The 22,595-nt window shown below is 41.0% G+C and overlaps 1 protein-coding gene across 4 annotated transcripts; it reads left to right on the forward strand.

The window, feature by feature from the left end:
- The first annotated feature begins 9,040 nt into the window (after window positions 1-9,040).
- Window positions 9,041-11,711, forward strand: Pramel38l1 (PRAME like 38 like 1). 4 transcript variants are annotated; one of them, XM_039092554.1, is made up of 3 exons: window positions 9,041-9,327; window positions 9,785-10,378; window positions 11,144-11,711. In XM_039092554.1, the coding sequence occupies exons 1-3, from the start codon at window positions 9,041-9,043 to the stop codon at window positions 11,709-11,711; spliced, it is 1,449 nt and encodes a 482-aa protein (XP_038948482.1). The 4 variants fall into 4 exon arrangements, with proteins under 4 accessions (XP_038948482.1, XP_006250779.2, XP_063129944.1 ...); XM_006250717.2 differs by having other exon boundaries at window positions 9,788-10,378; XM_063273874.1 differs by having other exon boundaries at window positions 9,785-9,905; window positions 11,144-11,278.
- The last annotated feature ends 10,884 nt before the right edge of the window (window positions 11,712-22,595 follow it).

The following is a 22,595-nucleotide window of genomic DNA, read 5'->3' on the forward strand; positions in this document are numbered from 1 at the left end:
CCCAAGAAGTTAGACCACAGGGAGACAAATAACCCTATTACAAAATTGGGTTCAGAGCTAAACAAAGAATTCACAGCTGAGGAATGCTGAATGGCTGAGAAACACCTAAAGAAATGTTCAACATCTTTAGTCATAAGGGAAATGCAAATCAAAACAACCCTGAGATTTCACCTAGCACCAGTGAGAATGTCTAAGATCAAAAACTCAGGTGACAGCAAATGCTGGCAAGGATGTGGAGAAAGAGGAACACTCCTCCATTATTGGTGGGATTGCAGACTGGAACAATCATTCTGGAAATAAGTCTGGAGGTTCCTCAGAAAACTGGATATTGAACTACCTGAGAACGCAGCTATAGCTCTCTTGGGCATATACCCAAAAGATGCCCCAACAAATAACAAAGACACATGCTCCACTATGTTCATAGCAGCCTTATTTATAATAGCCAGAAACTGGAAAGAACCCAGATGCCCTTCAACAGAGGAATGGATACAGAAAATATGGTACATCTACACAATGGAATATTACTCAGCTATCAAAAACAATGCCTTTATGAAATTCATAGGCAAATGGATGGAACTGGAAAATATCATTCTGAGTGAGGTAACCCAATCTCATAAAAGCACACATGGTATGCACTCATTGATAAGTGCTATTAGCCCAAATGCTTGAATTGCCCTAGATGAACAGAACACATGAAACTCAAGATGGATGACCAAAATGTGAATGCTTCACTGCTTCTTTAAAAGGGGAACAAGAATACCCTTGGCAGGGAATAGGGAGGCAAAGTTTAAAACAGGCATACAAAACACCCATTCAGAGCCTGCCCCACATGTGGCCCATACATATACAGCCACCCAATTAGACAAGATGGATGAAGCAAAGAAGTGCAGGCTGACAGGAACCGGATGTAGATCTCTCCTGAGAGACAGAGCCAGAATACAGCAAATACATAGGCGAATGCCAGCAGCAAACCACTGAACTGAGAATGGGATCCCCGTTGAAGGAATCAGGGAAAGTTCTGGAAGAGCTTGAAGGGGCTCAAGACCTCATATGAACAACAATGCTAAGCAACCAGTGCTTCCAGGCACTAGGCCACTACCCAAACACTATACATGGACTGACTCTGGGCTCCAACCTCATAGGTAGCAATGAATAGCCTAGTAACAGCACCAGTGGAAGGGAAAGCCCTTGGTCCTGCCAAGACTGAACCCACAGTGAACGTGATTGTTTGGGGGAGGGCGGTAATGGGGGAAGGATGCGAAGGGGAACACCCATATAGAAGGGGAGAGGGAGGGGTTATGGAGATGTTGGCCTGGAAACCGGGAAGGGGAATAACAGTCAAAATGTAAATAAGAAATACTCAAGTTAATAATGATTAAAAAAAAAATAAAGTGCAAAGAGAAGCCTGAGACAGTAAATGGAAGTAACTCACAAGAGTAATTCTAGTTATTGGGAGTTGGAAGAGACCAAACATAAAACATTTTCAAGACTACAGTATGAGCCAGTGTTTCACAAAGAGAAATAAAGACGATCATTTCAGTGAAGGAAAACATGAGAGAATATCTTAGTCAGAGTGATCTGACTTCCAGATTATCCATATCCGCCTGGTTAGCTCTATGAGTGTTTGAACAACATAAAGAATCCTTGTTGAAAAACATTATATCAAGCACACTAATGAAATATACAAGCTATAGTAGAAATATCTTGGATATGAGCCTAAAACATCATTTGGAATGAAATCCAAGCTCTTCAATATGTTCCTTTCATGAGACAGAATTTAAAATTTCTATCCTATCCTGGAATCTAAAGGTCTTTACATCCATCTACATGACCAAAGGAAAATCATTACTTCCAAGTTTTGAGCACTACAGAGAGGTCTTCAGGCAAACCAGGCAGTTATTCAGGCTGCAGGTCTCTGAGTGTGTTCTCTGGCTCCACTGAAGCCTTTATGTACCTCTTTGCTCAACCCTCCCTGTTGTATCCTCACCCTTCAGCTGCGAACTTGATTTGGATTTCCAGGTTTAATCTCCACTATTTTACTTCTAGAGCAAACATCCAATCATTTCAGTGGTTGAATCAGAAGGGCTCGCAATTACATACATTCCACTCATCACCGTCCCTGCCCACCCCTCCAAAAGTTTCTTGGCTAAGTACAAATATAACACTTGTTAATGAAACATTCAACACCTAGCTTTGTGATTTGTCCACTCACTTGCTTAAGGTTTCCTGAGTTTTCAATGTGCTTCAGTGACTGTGTCATGCTCTAAAGCCAAGGTTATATTAGAAGTCAACATTCTAGCAATCCTCCTGCCTCTGAATCCTTCTTAGGATTACTGCTGTGAATAACCATATCTGACTGAATCTTATTCATGTGACTAGAGTCATTCCCAGTTTTCTAAACCTGAGGGTTTAATCTGTTGCTGATTAAAGAAAAAAATAATTCAATGATTTCGTTTCTCACTGGATTAGGGAACAAACACCACATCAGAGAAAGGAATATGTACTGGAGCTCAAGAACTGAAGTGGATGCTCTGTCAATAAAGTGCAGCAGCAGCCACTCAAATGGGTGAAACAGGAGCATGACTTGATTCCATTATTATTGCCAGGGTGCCGTGTATGTACTCAGATGGTAGGGAGCTATGCAGTATACTGGGAGGCATCTCTCCAACTCTCTGTGCAGCATACATGATGGGGCATGCTGGTAAGCTGAAAATTGAAAGTTGGAGTTAGGAGGCTCAGTTAAAAGTCATCTTCAGCCAAATTGGAAGCTGAAGAATAGCATGAGCTCTACAAAACCTGCTTTGTAAATGGACAAAAAGACAGATAAAAGAAGGTAAAAGAGATGCTGCCCTTGGCTCCTCAGGAAACAGAGAGTATATCAGGTAGGATCATCCAAACAGCCTTAGTCAAGGGATGAAATCTGAAGTGGGACTTGAGGTGGAGAATTGCTTCATCCAAAATGAGCACCTGTCTATCTTCTATTCCCATCACCTACATGGTTGCTTGAATTGATCTGTGAATGAGTTCCACCAAAGACTCAACAAACTTCTGACGTTCTTCAGCACCAAGCATGTGAGGGATGACCATTCATTGTTGTCAGCAGAACACCCTACACATAGAATAAATTTTTAAACGGTAGATCTATTTGGGAATGGTGGCACACACATTTAATCATACCACTCAGGAGTTGAAGGTTGATTCATTCAGTGAGTTCAGGGCTAGCCTTACCTAAATATTTAATTCCTAACCATTGAAGTCTGTGGAGTGAAAATCTATCTTAAAATTAAACCAGAGCTGCAGGGGGTCACACGATGTTAATCCCAGCACTCAGGGCACAGAGGTGTGGGGGTCTTCCAGATCCAGACAAAACTGGTTCACAGAGTGGCATGTGGGAAAACCAGGGCTCTTAAATGAAGATATCCAGTCTCAAAACCAGAAAACAAATAAAGACACAAACAAAGTATAGTTTAGGCAGTGATTCAGGTACAGGCCTTAAACCTAGCATTAGGCAAGTAGAGGCAGGTGGACTTCTGAGGTCAAGGTCAGCCTGGTGTAAACTGTGAGTTCAGATATAACCAGAGCTGTTACACAGGCAAACCCTGTCAAAAACAAAACAAAACAAAACAAAAATGCAACAGCCACAACAAAATATGAGACCAAGCAAACAAAATTCCTAAATAAAAACCTGAAGAGAGCTTTAGAGCCAGTGATATGCCTCAGACAGGAAAGGTACTTGCTACCAAGCCTGAATTCACTAATTAAGCCCACAGGTATACTGAGAGACACCACTTCAGGTTCTAGTCCTCCCACATCTACATGCAGGCTCCCCTGCTGACACAGCAAAACACAAATGAACTAAGATTGTCATCATTGAAAGAACAGCAGCAGAGTTGATCCAAGGTGGTGATGGAAGCTTCAAAGGACTGATGAAGGAAGGCCCCTGAACTGAGTCTAACCTAGACTACATAATATAATTTGTTATCCCTCAAACAAATACCTACAATTGGAACTTGGTGTTAAAAAGGCATCTCAGCTGCTTGTCCTTGGATTTCATGAATGAAAATGACTGCATTACAGAGTCCCAGATCCTTGGGTCAAGAGAAAATGGGTTTCTTCCAAAGTGCTGTGGATGTCTCCTGGGAAAATGAAGTAGAAATCAATAGTGGGAAGAAAGAATTTCAGTGTAAAATGGGACCAAGAGAAAGGAGATATTGAGCTGAGCTGGGTGCAGCTCAGGAGCAGGGAATTGGGGAGACCAGAAGTTAGAACTGACCTTGACAGTCTAATAGGCACCACAGTTATTAATGGAAGGGCCACAAGTACATCTAGCCAGAGAAAAACCCAATGACATATTTTTTAGGAAGGTTGAAAAAACTGAACCCTCATAAGCATGGAGCCCTTCGTCTAAATAGGCAGTGGTGGAAAAATAAGTTTCTTCAAGTCCAGGCTTTGGGCTCAATGGGAAGGGATAGACACCTGATGCTGTTATATTCCTACAAGCTTTTGTCTAGTGTTTTCTGTCATTGACGTGTGTCCCTCTGAGAAGCTTGCCAAGGATGACTTTGAAGAATTCCATGCAAGGGTGGAGCACATTAGATTCAATTGGTTGGCCAGTATGGTTTGCCCAAAATACTGGAAGCCCTGTCCTGGTGCCTTTGATCTTCTGTTTCATGCACTTCAGAGTAGGAGGATGGAGGGCCTGACAGAATTTCTTGTTCTGTTTTGGTTTGTTTGTTTGTTGGTTTGTTCGTTTTCGTGAGTTCGGTCTTTGGTTGAGGGTGTCCTCAGGATCGGCCTGAGGCTGAAATCCTGCTGCCAAGCCTTGTTCTGTGTGTGGTGGAAAAAAACTAAAAACTTCCAGCCTGCTTGTTAGTCTAGTTTTCTATAGCGAGGGGTAATTTAGAATTCCAACTCACAGAGATCCTTTGGCCTTGGTTTTCATTTCCTATTGGGAGGAACTCTCTGTGAGCCAAGTCAACTAGCTGTGCTTTCTTCATTTATGACCAGCATTGTTCACCAGGAAACTCACCTGTAGCCCTTAATCTATTCTTGAAAATACATGCACAAAACTATGAAATACCATTGAAAGATGACATGACAAATACCTTACACAATTATTTGTCTGGTATGGAAGAAAGAATTGAGCTTCATGCTTTGCTATCTTCTATTAGGGCAGCCTTCCTAAGGCTGAGGCAGGAGGATGATGTGCATTCATTTTGGCAAGGATTTCTATGGCTGCTGAAATGCCTTATCTTTTAAGATCATACTTAATTTTAGAGAACATGAGCTAAGTGTGAACTCAGGTAAACTAATGGGCTGGTACCTAGTATTAGTTTCAATGTTGTCCCCCACCCCCCAACAAATCCAAATCTCTAGGCTAATTCCCAACATGACCATCATTTCCATGTTATACCCTCAAACAGACCAGTTTCCCTAGATTATTCCCCAACAAACCTGCACCTTCCAGTTACAATCTCACCCCTTGCCTAAGAATCACCAATGGAGAGGGTAACAGAAACTAAGTTAATGATTGTCTTCCAGCACTGGCCAATTATGTTAAAGGCAACAGTAGCTTTCCAATTAGATGCTTGCACATTACCTCTGCAGATATTTGGGGCTTCCTCACCACCAAGACTTTCCTGTTTGATGGAGGTGAGTTGGGAGGTGGGCTGAGCTGACTTGAACAGTGTAAAAACCCTGCTGTGAGTTGCATCAGATCAGATCATGTCGGTTTCAGGGGCATCACTAACATTTCCCTCCCACAATACTGTAACTCAGGAAGTAAAGTCCTTGCTTGGAAATCACAAAAGAGTAGCTTATGTATCAGTGCATCATCTAGACAGATGGAGGCATGCATTTCTTTTCAAAACTTGTGAGTCTGAGTAAAGTCCCAGAAATACAATGTCATTTTGGCTATAATATAAAGTGTCAGGGAAGCCTGTACTGAACTAAAATATTTTAAAACCAGTTTAAAAAGTGTGTCGGGGGAATATGTCATCCATGGTTTTAAGAAAGTTGAAGGGGATTTCAGAAAGGAAGGATCATTGGGCATGGAGACATGCTCAGTGGTTACTGGGTATCTTGGAATGCTGTATGATAAGTTGGGAACACTCATATTTGCAGAATTCCTAAATTTGCTTAATTATTACATAGTTTTTGACTTTGATATTAGACTGAGTCTTGCTGTGAAGCCACGGTGGTTTAGAACTCTAAGTTTAGCAGTCCTCCTGCCTCAGCACACGTCCTAGTACTGATTTCAACTTGAGCAAGCATACTAGGCTGATCCTACCTGACTTATTTGCTCATTTCTGACAGCCTCCAACCCTCCTTTTCCTCTTTTCTCAGACCTCTATTTAGAAATGACTCCAAATGTGCACCTCAGGCTGTCTCTGTATTATAATATGGCTGAAGATGGTTTTGAATTGATCCTCTGGCTTTCAACTCTCAAATTGTGAGGCTACAGGGCTGGCCATCTTCCCCAGTGCATGGAATGCTGGAGAGATGACTCCCTCCATGCTGTGTAGCTCTGTGAATACAGAGTAGAAACCCAGGACCCTGGGACAATACTAATGGAATCAAGCCATGATCCTGCCTAAACCTTTGAATACGTGTTACTGTAGTTTATTGAAAAAACTTTTTATTCAGTCCTTGAGCTCCAGAACATATAAGTGATTATTAAAATTGTTTGTTCCAAGTCAAGTGAACAAGACTTATGAATTATTTTACATGACTATTTTCAGCAACAAATTAAACTCTGAACTGCAGCAAATAAAACTAACTTTTGTCACATGAATAAAATTCACTCAGTTATACTGATTCCCACCTTTAATCCTCACAGGAAGAAGGATGGTGAGGCAGGAGGACTGCTAAACTTAGAGTTCTAAACCACTGTGGCTTCACAGCAAGACTCAGTCTAATATCAAAGTCAAAACTATGTAAGAATTAAGCAAATGAAGGGGAAAATCCACAAATTCATGATATGTTGTTAATCAACAGGCGAAATGTCTGAGAGGTGGTCCTTGAAAAAGTATTCTCACCGAGAGTTCTGATTCAATCAAAGAATTGGTTGGATACTACACATAGAATTCAAAGGGCGGAGCTTAACCAAATTCCAGTGGGAGGTGGGAGGTGGGAGGGTGTGCCTGTAATGGGCTGAGGGTGAGCAGAGAGGTATATAAAGGCTTCAGTGGAGCCAGAGAAAATATTCAGAGACCTGCAGCCTGAATAGCTGCCTGGTTTCTCTGGGATGCAGAGATCTGTGTGCAGTGCTCAAAACTGGTATGTAATTGATTTCCCTTGAATCATGCAGTTTGATGTAGACCTCTAGACTCCAAGATATGACAACACATTTTAATTTCTGTCTCTTTAGATGAACTCATTGAAGAACTTGGATTTAATTCCAAATCTAGTTTTAGTTTAATCTCAAACATCTTGGTTAACCTGTTGATTTCATTATTGTGGTAGATTTTTTATAAGAAGTCTTTCTATGTTATTCACACTCTCCTAGAAATGGCCATGTGGCTCTGGGTAGGCTGGATATCAAGATCCTCCTGACTCAGCAGACTCCTCAGGGCTAAGTATCTAGCAAGTTCCCTTATATTTCCATTCTCACAAATGCTTCTTGTGTTAGTTTTTGTGAGACCCTGGCTCATACTGGAGACCTGGAGACCATGTGTCTTTGATCCTCTTTAACTCATAATACCTAGAATTATACGTGTGAGTCACTCAAATGTCTTACCTTTAACTATGCTCTTCATGTTTTTAACATAGCTTTGTTTGGGGATATGATCTGCTTTTGGAACCCAGAAAAACCTGAAAATTTTAAGAACCTACTGTTGTCATCCTTCTTAGTAGGAATTCAATTTTGATCCACAACTGGAGGATTTTTTGTTTCTTTTATTGTTTGTTTGCTTGTTTCAATATTTCTTTGTTGATTGGTTTGTTCTTTCTTTTTCTTTCTTTTTTTTTGATTATTTTATTGATTTATATTTCAGAAATTGTCCCCATTCTTGGTCTCCCCTCCAAAACTCCACTCCAAACCTGCCTCTCCTTTGACCCAAAAGAGGTGATTCCCCATCCAGCCACCCACTCCTCCCTCACTCCTTTAGCACCACCTTCCCTGGGGAAACAAGCCTTCATGGGACCAAGCCTCCCCTCGCATTGATGCAAGATAAGGCAATGCTTTGCTGCCTGTTTATCTGGAACTATGAATTCACCCGTACTCTTTGATTGGTGGTTGCTCTGTTGGAGCTCTAAGTGGCTAAGTTAGTTGATCTTGTTGTTATTCCTATGAGTTTTCAAGCTGATTCAGCTCCTTTGGTTCCTCACTATCTCTCCAATTGCGATTCCCAAGTTCAGTAAATTTGGTTGCCTGTGAGTGTCTGCAATTGTCTGAGGCAGGTGGTGGCACAGCCTTTCAGAGGACAGCCATACTGGGCTCCTGTGTAAGCACAGCTTAGCATTAGCAATAGTGATGGGATTTGATGTCTGTTGATGGGATGGATCCCAAGGTAGGTGGTCTCTGGATGGCCTTTCCTTTAGTCTCTAATCCATTTTTTGCCCCTGCTTTTTGTTTAGACAGTAAATTCTAGGTTAAAACTTTTGAGATGGGTTAGTGGCTCCATTCTTCAACTGGAAGCCATGTCTATTCACTGGTGGTGGTCTCTTCAGGTTTATCCTCCCCTCTGATGCATATTTAAAATACTGTCATCCACATGGGTCCTGCGAGTCTCTCCCTTTTACTATCTCTCTTTCATTCTTTCATTTTTAAAAGAAAGGGTCACACTTAATATGTTTTGAACAGAAAATTATATACACATTTGAGTGATCAACACTCTCCTATGATTTCACTGTGGGAGTCTGTCTTTATATGACCAGTTTAGGATGAAGAGGTAAAATTATGTCTCTAACACTGCCAGAGAAGAAATTCAGAATCTTAAATGTTGTTGTGTTTGTGAAGAAGTGTTACAGTCTTTCTCTAGAAAATATATTTTTTTGCTAACTCCTTCCCCAGGAGCTTTCCTATTGGAGACCTTAGAAGATGAGTATTCCGACCCCACTCACACTCCAGATGCTGGCAAGACAGTCATTGCTCAGAAATGAGGATGTGGCCATATTCTCTCTGGAGGAGATGCCAAATGTGCTCTTCCCAGCACTGTTCAAGGAGGCCTTTGAGGGCAGACAAACCAAGCTTGTGAAAGAAATGGTGGCAACTTGGCCATTGCCCTGTCTCCCTGTGGGTGCATTGATGAAGACACCAAGCCTAGAAACCTTTCAAGCTGTGCTAGATGGAGTAGACATGCGACTGACAAGAAAGTTTCACCCCAGGTAGGAAATAAACAATTACCATAGAAGGGATTTCATGGACTACACAATAGAGATTATTAGGGCAGTAGGCTAGGCTATAAGTTGATCAGAAGTTTCTGAAAACATCTTCATGAGGGATATATGGTTCTTGAAAGTTATTTATTTTTAATAAGGACAGTTGAATATGGGTTATAGTTGAATATGGACTAGGGTAAGTGCAGCCTCACAGTAGAATGAGCCTATCCCTGACATTTCTACAACCACTAATGATATAACTAAGGAGAAATAAGGTTTGACTTAGTGAAAGAAAAGTAATCAAGTGAAGAGAAGTCATGGGAAAGCATCTGGAGTATACCTGAGTCCAGTTTGGAAGTCAGCTGCTTAAACAGCATGTGTCTTAGCAAGGGGGAGAGATGAGTTTAGATATGTCATAAAAGTTGATTCGGAGTCTAATGACATTCATATGTTTCACCAACAGGAGAACAAAACTACAGGTTCTTGATTTGAGAAATGCACACCAGTCCTTCTGGAACATATGGGCTGGTGCCGAGGAGAGCAGCTGTTCAGCAGAAAACTGGGAGGAAAAGCAAGTAGTGAAGGTCTTGCCCAGATATGCACTGAGGCGGCAGCGAGTGAAGGTCATAGTTGAATTGTGCATCTGGTCCTGCCTTGATGAAACACAAGCATATTTCTTGAAGTGGGCCCAGCAGAGAAAGGGCTCCCTACATTTCTGTTGTACACAGATGACAATCTGGGAGCTGCCACTCATAGTTCTCAAAGAGATCTTGAATGTATTTAATCCACAACACATCACTGAATTAGAACTGAATACAGAGTGGAATCTGTCTGACCTGGCACATTTTGCTCCCTACTTTGGAAAGATGATAAATCTTCAGAAAGTCTTCCTGGCACCCCTCCACAAGATGACCCTCTCTAATAGCACTGAAACAAGAGACAGAGAAACCAAGTGTATCAAGAAGTTTATATCTCAGTTCTCCAAATTCAATTGCCTCCAGCATCTCTGCATGTTCTGCGTCCATTTTCTTAGAGATCACATGAATCAAGTCCTAGGGTAAGTAAGAAGGTAAAGCTAGCTCAGATAGCAAAACAAATCTGTCTCTCTTATCTTAAGGATTAATGGCGCATAACGCCAACAGTCACTAGGAACAAACATTCACAGACTCATAAGACTCAGAATTTTATGTCCTGTTTTCATGTATATTGACCTACAAAAGGTAACTTTTATGAGTGAAATCAGTGTTTCTAATAAGCATTTATGAATTAGAGAATTGATTTGGCATTAAGAGAGGTAGTAGGAGTGGATTGTAATTTTTCCAGGTATTATATTCTGGATTTGGAGGACTAGGTAGCATAGTTTGAACCTGAGCTATATGCTCAAATCTAAGAAAACAGTCTTGTCCCCCAATTTCCATGGGTGAAAACTTTGGAACACAAGTAGCACTGGATGAATGGGACAGGGGGTACAGCTTGTGCTGTAATTGAGAGCACAGGTGACTTCAGAAGGAAGGATAGAATCCATATTCATTGAGCACATAGTAAATATCGAGATGCTGTCAGGACTTTATGTTGATGGAAGTACTTCTGTGTGCTTTCTGGACTTATGAGGTAAATTGCTTTTCAGTGTGAGAGTGAAGTCAGTGGATGAACTGTGGGCTGGGCCTGACTGAGTAATTTACATCAGGAAGCATCAAAACTGATGTCCTTGAACATTTAGTCAAACTGACCATAGGGCACCTGGATCCTTCTATCACTCTGTACATTCCAGCCAAATCTCTACAACACTATTAGCCATAACTAACACCCTGTTCTTAACTAGGTCCCTGATGACTCCCTTGGAGACCCTTTCAATCACATACTACCTAATTTCACAGAAAGACTTGGATTCCCTATCCCGCAGACAAAGCCTATTTCAGCTAAAACATCTGGATTTGAGTGGAGTGGTCTTATGTGATCTGGATATTATGCCTCTGAGAGGTCTCCTAGAGAAAGTGGCAGACACTCTTGAGACTCTGGATTTGAAGTGGTGTAGGATGAATGACTCCCAACTCTATGCCCTCCTACCTGCCCTCAGACATTGCTGTCAGCTCACCATGGTCAACTTCTACAGCAATAACTTCTCCATGCATATTCTGAAGGACCTTTTGCAGCACACAATCAACTGGAGCAGGATCAATGTGGAACTATACCCTGCCCCTCTGGAGTGCTATGATGACTTGGCTCAAGTATCTGTAGAAAGATTTGCCCTACTTTGTCCTGAGATCGTGGATACACTCAGGGCAATAAGGCAGCCCAAGAGCATCTCCTTTGCTACAGATACCTGCCAAAGATGTGGTGAGCACTATGTCTATCACAATGGGTCCAGACTTTGTTGTTGCTGGCAGTAAATTGGGAAATAGGACTCCCATATTTGAATAAACAACAGACTTGAGACACATCTCTCATCTGGGTCCTAAGAGGCTATGGCTTCTGACACTGCTCAGATGGTTGAAAATAAAATGATGTACAGTGACTGGAATCTTGAAGGCAAAGCTGGACATGGGGAACAGACAAATATATTGTGGGAAGAAAGGCCTTGTCAACTCAGAAACACTGTTTGGCATTTTTATACAGCTTCTGCCCAGACAGGATGCTTTATTGTGTAGTTATTCAACTGGATGTTTCTCTCTGAGGTCTTTGATTGTTACCAACCTTGCTACCAGGTTAGGGTCTGGAAGGTTGAATGGGTCCCGAAAAGAAAGACACTAGTATTGCATGAGTGCAGCAAAGTTCAGGGTGAAATTGGCATGTATAAAATAAAGTTTTGTTGACACTTCTTTCCCTTGTCCTTTTCCTCAGCTACATTTACAACCCTCTTGTGTGGCTGATCAGTTATGTGCACTAAACATTTAAACTAAAGTGAGCAACATAGACACACCTCCAATGAAGTGGGAATAAATGGATTAGAGAAGATGAAAATACAGTACATTCAGACCAGAGGCACTTTGAACCCATCAGAGATGCCCCAAGGAAGAAGACAACCCAGGGCAAAGTAAACAGGCTTTCCAGTCTTGATCTTTATGTCATGTCTACATGAGATTACTACTGGGAACGCTTACATACAGCATTTCTGCCACTTGTCTCTGGAGCTTTATTCCTGTGGACTCTCAAATTCTACATAGTAGCCAAACCTTATGTAAAGGTGTCCAATAATATGCAGATCACTCTACTATAAAGCATTTACTTTACAAAGAATGCTATTCTAAATCTTGAGTTGTAACAAAAAGGAAATATCACCCTCAGTCTAGTCATTATAATTCCTTACTGAATAGTGAACTATCAATAAAATAATTTATTATAGTATATTTATTAAACACATAGATCATCAGTTCCCTATTTAAATATCATTGTGATTGTCTGAATTGAATAATGGCTCTAAATTTAAGATCTCAATAAAAAATGCCCTCTGGAGAGAAGTCAAAAAAAAGCATCAATGCCAGGAATATCACATTTCACACTCTAGGGAAGGTGAATAATGTTTTCATTTCCCATGAAGAACATGTGGACATCAATGCTAAGGTACACAAGAAGAGAAGAAAAACAAAATAGAACAAGAAATTTCTCTCAGGCTCCTTCTTTCACTCTTAACCTACAACCTGTCCTTCTGTCTGCATATCCAGTTCACTGGCCTTATTCCTTGGGACCAGTGAACTCACCTAAGATTTACCTAGACTAAACATGCTTTCATATTCTTAAAACAAATGACCTATAGTTTGAGAGAGATTGTTCACAGGTTAAGAGCACATGCTAGTGTTGCAGAGGACCAAAGATTGATTTCTTTTGTTATAATCAGGTAGCTCTCAAATGAAACTCAGGCTTCAGGTGATAAAACCCTCTTTTTTGGTCCTTGTGGTTACCAATTTTCACATGCACAAAACTTAATAATACATCAGTAAATATATGCCTATCTGAAGTCTTTAAATGAAAATAAGTCAATTCCACAAAGAAATAAAAAATGGCCTACTTAATTAAAATGGGGATGTTGATGTAGAGCTCTGTGAAGAGAGCATGTGGAGTTTCAGGTGTGTCCGTTGACCTCAATTGGTGAGCAATAGGCTGCTTTGCTCTGGTATCCAGTGTTTGAGCTCCTGCACCAAGAGTGAGTGAGGGGAAATTAGGAGTTTGTCAATATACATCATTGATTTCTGCATTAATTCTATGTATATTTGTGTTCTATTTGAATGCTTTCATGACCAAAAAAGGCATCAGAACCCGAAGATGGTTTGAGCTGCCAGATGGTTATCCAGAATTGAACTCAGGTTGTCTGATAGGTCAATGAGAAATCTTAATTACTGAGCCATGATCCCTCAATGCCCATATTTGACACTAGAAATAGTACTTGAGGATACATAATCACAAGAAAGCTGGTGGTTTTTTGTTTTGTTTTGTTTTGTTTTTGCATAAAAGCTTACCAGTTCAGCATTCTTTAATTTGTTACCTTTCAGATGTTTTGTGCACATGAGTATGGTGATGACTTACAAATTGGTTTATTCTTTAAGATAGCCACTAAGTAGATCTGCTAAAGCAATACCAATGTCCTGAGTCATTCCATAAAATGTCTGGATGTGCTTTACTTCATACAGTGTTTGTCTATCCATTCATTGGATTTGTGAACCGCATTAAAAAGGGTGTAATAATACATAACAGCTATCTCAGCACACTACATGTTGAGCCTTCAGAGCAGAAATTCAATATCACTCTATCTACTTATTTCAATACCTAATATAACATTCAAGAAACTTCTTCCTGACAGGCAGCTAGAGTCCCTCTGCACTTTCCTTCTCATCTCTCATGACTTTGTCTTATCCCTGCTCTGAAATAGAACAAAAGCTGTGCAACATAAGTAAATAAAAGTCAAAATAATAAAAATTTGAAGGATTTTTATACTATAATCTTTAAGCATATATTGATAAGAGAGGAGAATAAAAATGTAAGAGGACAGGAGATAAGAATCTAAAATAAATATAACTTTCCCTAGTTATGTCTGTAGGGTCATGTCTGAGAGAAACTACATTCTTTGTACATTATACATATACAAATGATCTTTTCTAAGTGCATACTAACCATACCCACCAAGCTTAACAACAATCCTCACAAGTTTTCTTAGAGTAAAACAATTGGATGGTTCGTTACTTTTTAATGTTATTAAAAGTGTTCCCTGAAAATATAAGTTGATAACTTGTTTCAGGGAGAACTTCTTATTATTGAGGTTCAGTGGACAAAGATTAAATGTTAAACATAGCGAGCTTCCTATTCATCATTTTATTTTATTTTCATTAATTCATTTATTCACTTTACCACCCGATCACCTCTTTCCTTTGCTTTACTCCCAGTCTTACCCTTTGACGATTTCCCCTCATTTCCTGCTCCCATTATTCCCAGAGAAGGACAGGCACCCAGGCCACACCCAGACTAGGTATCATACTGCTCTGTCACACAAAGTTGCATGAGGACTAAATGCATCCTCTCCCACTGAAGCCAAACAAGGCAGACCAGCTAGGGGAAAAGTTTCCAAAGAAATGCAACAAAGTTCAATAAGAGACAAACCCTGTTCATGCTTGCAAGTGTTTAGGGGTGTGGTATAGAGAGGGACTTCTCAGCCTAGACCTGGTTGATAACACACAAGCCAAGCACCATTTTTATTGTGTGTCAGTCCTGCCCTCTGCTGGACAAGTGATTGACATCTGTCACAGGATTTCTTCAAAGCCTTAAGTTTCCTAATATCTGCACTCCCAGCCAGGAAGAATCATTGTACAAAATAACATGGATTTTCTGAAGCAGAAGAATCATAGTCCATTGATAGCTGCATTCTATAGAATTGAGAAGCTCTTATGGAAGCTGAGTCATCCAAGGGGAGGAAGGCATTGTGCTCATGCAGTTAAACTGATCAGTGCAGCATTGATAAGCTTGATGTGATTGATGCAATGAGGAACAGATGCAACTGTGTGACCTTCAGCAATTCTTGATCTGGAGTCCCACAAGAAAAGAGAATTACACATCGGACATCAAAGTTAAATGGGAGTATTAACAAACCCTCGTGGAGAAGGAAGAAAAGAAAAATCAGACTCACTGGAGACCATGTCCTAAGCTGTCAGGAGTAGCCATAATGTGAGGACAGCTGCACAAATTTAGAGATACTGAAGCTCAGAGGTGTGTTTTGCAGAAACCTCAGGAAAACTTAAGGTGCTCCTTACCTTCGCTGCATGAAATCTTTCTTTGTTCTGCTCCCTGACACATTGTATGGGGAGGAGTGGTAAATAAATGTTCCTTTTCAATCTTCCAGGAAAGACAAAAACAAACTTATTCTCAAGAATAGGCAAACATCACAAGTTTTGTGCCTTTTCCAAAGGTTTTGAGCAAAATGTAAATTTTCATTAAATTGACAAGGTAGGATAGGATTTTTTTTTACTCTTTTTTAAATTTATTTAATACTTAATAATAATTCTTTGGTATCCGGGCAAACATCCCCCTCCCGCCTCCCCTTCCTTATGGGTGTTCCCCTCCCAACCCTCCCCCCATTGCCGCCCTCCCCCCAACAGTCTAATTCACTGGGGGTTCAGTCTTAGCAGGACCCAGGGCTTCCCCTTCCACTGGTGCTCTTACTAGGATATTCATTGCGTCCTATGAGGTCAGAGTCCAGGGTCAGTCCATGTATAGTCTTTAGGTAGTGGCTTAGTCCCTGGAAGCTCTGCTTGTTTGGCATTGTTGTACATATGGGGTCTCGAGCCCCTTCAAGCTCTTCCAGTTCTTTCTCTGATTCCTTCAACGGAGGTCCTATTCTCAGTTCAGTGGTTTGCTGCTGGCATTCGCCTCTGTATTTGCTGTATTCTGGCTGTGTCTCTCAGGAGCGATCTACATCCGACTCCTTTCGGTCTGCACTTCTTTGCTTCATCCATCTTGTCTAATTGGGTAGCTGTATATGTATGGGCCACATGTGGGGCAGGCTCTGAATGGGTGCCTTCAGTCTCTGTTTTAATCTTTGCCTCTCTCTTCCCTGCCAAGGGTATTCTTGTTCCCCTTTTAGAGAAGGAGTGAAGCATTCACATTTTGATCATCCGTCTTGAGTTTCATTTGTTCTGGGCATCTAGGGTAATTCAAGCATTTGGGCTAATAACCATTTATCAATGAGTGCATACCATGTATGTATTTCTGTGATTGGGTTAGCTCACTAAGGATGATATTTTCCAGTTCCAACCATTTGCCTACAAATTTCATAAAGCCGTTGTTTTTGATAGCTGAGCAATATTCCATTGTGTAGATGTACCACATTTTCTGTATCCATTCCTCTGCTGAAGGGCATCTGGGTTCTTTCCAGCTTCTGGCTATTATAAATAAGGCTGCGATGAACATAGTGGAGCACGTGTCTTTTTTATATGTTGGGGCATCTTTTGGGTATATGCCCAAGAGAGGTATAGCGGGATCCTCAGGCAGTTCAATGACCAATTTTCTGAGGAACCTCCAGACTGATTTTCAGAATGATTGTACCAGTCTGCAATCCCACCAACAATGGAGGAGTGTTCCTCTTTCTGCACATCCTTGCCAGCATCTCCTGTCACCTGAGTTTTTGAACTTAGCCATTCTCACTGGTGTGAGGTGAAATCTCAGGGTTGTTTCGATTTGCATTTCCCTTATGACTAAAGATGTTGAACATTTCTTTAGGTGTTTCTCAGCCATTCGGCATTCCTCAGCTGTGAATTCTTTGTTTAGCTCTGAACCCCATTTTTTGATAGGGTTATTTGTCTCCCTGCGGTCTAACTTCTTGAGTTCTTTGTATATTTTGGATATAAGCCCTCTATCTGTTGTAGGATTGGTAAAGATCTTTTCCCAATCTGTTGGTTGCCATTTTGTTCTAACCACAGTGTCCTTTGCCTTACAGAAGCTTTGCAGTTTCATGAGATCCCATTTGTCAATTCTTGATCTTAGAGCATAAGCCATTGGTGTTTTGTTCAGGAAATTTTTTCCAGTGCCCATGTGTTCCAGATGCTTCCCTAGTTTTTCTTCTATTAGATTGAGTGTGTCTGGTTTGATGTGGAGGTCCTTGATCCACTTGGACTTAAGCTTTGTACAGGGAGATAAGCATGGATCGATCTTCATTTTTCTACATGTTGACCTCCAGTTGAACCAGCACCATTTGCTGAAAATGCTATCTTTTTTCCATTGGATGGTTTTGGCTCCTTTGTCAAAAATCAAGTGACCATAGGTGTGTGGGTTCATTTCTGGTCTTCAATTCTGTTCCATTGGTCTATCTGTCTGTCTCTGTACCAATACCGTGCAGTTTTTATCACTATTGCTCTGTAATACTGCTTGAGTTCAGGGATAGTGATTCCCCCTGAGGTCCTCTTATTGTTGAGGATAGCTTTAGCTATCCTGGGTTTTTTGTTATTCCAGATGAATTTGCAAATTGTTCTGTCTAACTCTTTGAAGAATGGGATCAGTATTTTGATGGGTATTGCATTGAATCTGTAGATCGCTTTTGGTAAAATGGCCATTTTTACTATATTAATCCTGCCAATCCTTGAGCATGGGAGATCTTTCCATCTTCTGAGGTCTTCTTCAATTTCTTTCTTCAGTGTCTTGAAGTTCTTATTGTACAGATCTTTTACTTGCTTGGTTAAAGTCATACCGAGGTACTTTATATTATTTGGGTCTATTATGAAGGGTGTCATTTCCCTAATTTCTTTCTCGGCTTGTTTCTCTTTTGTGTAGAGGAAGGCTACTGATTTATTTGAGTTAATTTTATACCCAGCCACTTTGCTGAAGTTGTTTATCAGCTTTAGTAGTTCTCTGGTGGAACTTTTGGGATCACTTAAATAAACTATCATATCATCTGCAAATAGTGATATTTTGACTTCTTCTTTTCCGATCTGTATCCCCTTGACCTCCTTTTGTTGTCTGATTGCTCTGGCTAGAACTTCAAGAACTATATTGAATAAGTAGGGAGAGAGTGGGCAGCCTTGTCTAGTCCCTGAGTTTAGTGGGATTGCTTCAAGATTCTCCCCATTTAGTTTAATGTTAGCAACTGGTTTGCTGTATATAGCTTTTACTATGTTTAGGTATGGGCCTTGAATTCCTATTATTTCCAGGACTTTTATCATGAAGGGGTGTTGAATTTTGTCAAATGCTTTCTTAGCATCTAATGAAATGATCATGTGGTTTTGTTCTTTCAGTTTGTTTATATAATGGATCACGTTGATGGTTTTCCATATATTAAACCATCCCTGCATGCCTGGGATGAAGCCTACTTGATCATGGTGGATGATTGTTTTGATGTGCTCTTGGATTCGGTTTGCCAGAATTTTATTGAGTATTTTTGCGTCGATATTCATAAGGGAAAATTGGTCTGAAGTTCTCTTTCTTTGTTGGCTCTTTGTGTGGTTTAGGTATAAGAGTAATTGTGGCTTCATAGAAGGAATTCGGGAGTGATCCATCTGTTTCAATTTTGTGGAATAGTTTGGATAATATTGGTATGAGGTCTTCTATGAAGGTTTGATAGAATTCTGCACTAAACCCGTCTGGACCTGGGCTCTTTTTGGTTGGGAGAACTTTAATGACTGCTTCTATTTCCTTAGGAGTTATGGGGTTGTTTAACTGGTTTATCTGTTCCTGCTTTAACTTCGGTACCTGGTATTTGTCTAGGAAATTGTCCATTTCCTGCAGATTTTCAAGTTTTGTTGAATATAGGCTTTTATAATAAGATCTGATGATTTTTTGAATTTCCTCTGAATCTGTAGTTATGTCTCCCTTTTCATTTCTGATTTTGTTAATTTGTACACACTCTCTGGGTCCTCTCGTTAGTCTAGCTAAGGGTTTATCTACCTTGATGATTTTCTCAAAGAACCAACTTTTGGTTCTGTTGATTCATTCTATGGTCCTTTTTGTTTCTACTTGGTTGATTTCAGCTCTGAGTTTGATTATTTCCTGCCTTCTACTCCTCCTGGGTGTATTTGCTTCTTTTTGCTCTAGAGCTTTTAGGTGTGCTGTCAAGCCGCTAACATATGCTCTTTCCTGTTTCTTTCTGCAGGCACACAGCGCTATGAGTTTACCTCTTAGCACAGCTTTCATTGTGTCCCATAAGTTTGGGTATGTTGTACCTTCATTTTCATTAAATTCTAAAAAGTTTTTAATTTCTTTCTTTATTTCTTCCTTGTCTAGGTTACCATTGAGTAGAGCATTGTTCAATTTCCACGTATATGTGGGCATTCTTCCCTTATTGTTATTGAAGACCAGTTTTAGGCCGTGGTGGTCTGATAGCACGCATGGGATTATTTCTATTTTTTTATACCTGGTGAGGCCCGTTTTTTGACCAACTATATGGTCAATTTTGGAGAAAGTACCATGAGGAGCTGAGAAGAAGATATATCCTTTTGCTTTAGGATAGAATGTTCTATAAATATCCGTTAAGTCCATTTGGCTCTACATCTCTGTTAATTTCTGTTTCCATGATCTGTCCATTGATGAGAGTGGGGTGTTGATATCTCCCACTATTATTGTGTGAGGTGCAATGTGTGTTTTGAGCTTTAGTAAGGTTTCTTTTTTTCTTTTCTTTTTTTTTTTTCGGAGCTGGGGACCGAACCCAGGGCCTTGCGCTTCCTAGGCAAGTGCTCTGCCACTGAGCCAAATCCCCAACCCCTTTAGTAAGGTTTCTTTTACGTATGTAGGTGCCCTTGTATTTGGGGCATAGATATTTAGGATTGAGAGTACATCTTGGTGGACTTTTCCTTTGATGAATATGAAGTGTCCTTCCTTATCTTTTTTGATGACTTTTAATTGAAAATTGATTTTATTTGATATTAGAATAGCTACTCCAGCTTGCTTCTTCTGACCATTTGCTTGGAAAGTTGTTTTCCAGCCTTTCACTACGAGGTAGTATCTGTCTTTGTCTCTGAGGTGTGTTTCTTGTAGGCAGCAGAATGCAGGGTCCTCGTTGCGTATCCAGTTTGTTAATCTATGTCTTTTTATTGGGGAGTTGAGGCCATTGATGTTGAGAGATATTAAGGAATAGTGATTATTGCTTCCTGTTATGTTCATATTTGGATGTGAGGTTATGTTTGTGTGCTTTTCTTCTCTTTGTTTTGTTGCCAAGACAATTAGTTTCTTGCTTCTTCTAGGGTATAGCTTGCCTCCTTATGTTGGGCTTTACCCTTTATTATCCTTTGTAGTGCTGGATTTGTAGAAAGATATTGTGTAAATTTGGTTTTGTCATAGAATATCTTGGTTTCTCCATCTATGTTAATTGAGAGTTTTGCAGGATACAGTAACCTGGGCTGGCATTTGTGTTCTCTTAGGGTGTGTATGACATCTGTCCAGGATCTTCTGGCCTTCATAGTCTCTGGCGAAAAGTCTGGTGTGATTCTGATAGGTCTGCCTTTATATGTTACTTGACCTTTTTCCCTTACTGCTTTTAATATTCTTTCTTTATTTTGTGCGTTTGGTGTTTTGACTATTATGTGACGGGAGGTGTTTCTTTTCTGGTCCAATCTATTTGGAGTTCTGTAGGCTTCTTGTATGCCTATGGGTATCTCTTTTTTTAGGTTAGGGAAGTTTTCTTCTATGATTTTGTTGAAGATATTTACTGGTCCTTTGAGCTGGGAGTCTTCACTCTCTTCTATACCCATTATCCTTAGGTTTGATCTTCTCATTGAGTCCTGGATTTCCTGTATGTTTTGGACCAGTAGCTTTTTCTTCTTTACATTATCTTTGACAGTTGTGTCAATGATTTCTATGGAATCTTCTGCTCCTGAGATTCTCTCTTCCATCTCTTGTATTCTGTTGGTGAAGCTTGTATCTACAGCTCCTTGTCTCTTCTTTTGATTTTCTACATCCAGGGTTGTTTCCATGTGTTCTTTCTTGATTGCTTCTATTTCCATTTTTAATTCCTTCAACTGTTTGATTGTGTTTTCCTGGAATTCTTTCAGGGATTTTTGTGTCTCCTCTCTATGGGTTTCTACATGTTTATTTATGTTTTCCTGGAATTCCTTCAGGGATTTTTGAGATTCCTCTCTGTAGGCTTCTACTTGTTCTCTAAGGGAGTTCTTCACGTCTTTCTTGAAGTCCTCCAGCATCATGATCAAATATGATTTTGAAACTAGATCTTGCTTTTCTGGTGTGTTTGGATATTCCATGTTTGTTTTGATGGGAGAATTGGGGTCCAATGGTGCCATGTAGTCTTGGTTTCTGTTGCTTGGGTTCCTGCGCTTGCCTCTCGCCATCAAATTATCTCTAGCGTTACTTTGGTCTGCTATTTCTGACAGTGGCTAGACTGTCCTATAAGCCTGTGTGTCAGGAGTGCTGTAGACTTGTTTTCCTGTTTTCTTTCAGCCAGTTATGGGGACAGAGTGTTCTGCTTTCAGGCGTGTAGTTTTTCCTCTCTACAGGTCTTCAGCTGTTCCTTTGGGCCTGTGTCTTGAGTTCACCAGGCAGGTCACTTGCAGCAGAAAAGTTGGTCTTACCTGTGGTCCCAAGGCTCAAGTTTGCTCGCGGGGTGCTGCCCACGAGCTCTCTGTGGCGGCAGCAACCAGGAAGATGTGCGCCGCCCATTCTGGAGCTTCCGTGCACTAGGGTTCCAGATGGCGTTTGGTGTTTTCCTCTGGCATCAGAGATGTGTGCAGAGTGCAGTCTCTTCTGGTTTCCCAGCCATGTCTGCCTCTCTGAAGGTTTAGCTCTCCCTCCCACGGGATTTGGGTGCAGAGAACTGTTTATCCGGTCTGTTTCCTTCAGGTTCTGGCGGTGTCTCAGGCACAGGGGTCCTGCCGCTCCTGGGCCCTCCCCTACGGGAACCCAGAGGCCTTATACAGTTTCCTCTTGGGCCAGGGATGTGGGTAGGGGTGGGCAGTGTTGGTGGTCTCCTCCTCTCTGCAGCCTCGGGAGTGCCCACCTGACCAGGCAGTGAGGTCTCTCTCCCACGGGGTTTGGGAGCAGAGAGCTGCTGCGGGCCGGGATCCGCGGGTGTGGGACTTCCGGTAAACACAGGAAGAGCCCGGTCCTAGAGGTATTTTGCCTATGTGTGTCCTGAGTTCACCAGGCAGGTTTCTTGCAGTGGAAAAGTTGGTCTTACCTGTGGTTCCGAGGCTCAAGTTTGCTCGTGGGGTACTGCGTAAGTCCTCTCCACAGCGGCAGCAACCAGGAAGATCTGCGCCGCTCTTTCCGGGAGCCTCCATGCACCAGGGTTCCAGATGACGTTTGGTGTTTTCCTCTGGCGTCTGGATGTGTGCAGAGTGCAGTCTATTCTGGTT

Source organism: Rattus norvegicus, chromosome 14, assembly GCF_036323735.1.
Source record: "Rattus norvegicus strain BN/NHsdMcwi chromosome 14, GRCr8, whole genome shotgun sequence".
NCBI classification, from domain to species: domain Eukaryota; kingdom Metazoa; phylum Chordata; class Mammalia; order Rodentia; family Muridae; genus Rattus; species Rattus norvegicus.

Excerpts from the sequence above, each read along its gene's own strand:
- Pramel38l1 (XM_039092554.1), top strand. The coding sequence starts at position 9,041 with ATGAGTATTCCGACCCCACTCACACTCCAGATGCTGGCAAGACAGTCA. Across the intron at positions 9,328-9,784 it reads ACAAGAAAGTTTCACCCCAG|GAGAACAAAACTACAGGTTC; the intron begins GTAGGAAATAAA and ends TTTCACCAACAG. Across the intron at positions 10,379-11,143 it reads CACATGAATCAAGTCCTAGG|GTCCCTGATGACTCCCTTGG; the intron begins GTAAGTAAGAAG and ends GTTCTTAACTAG.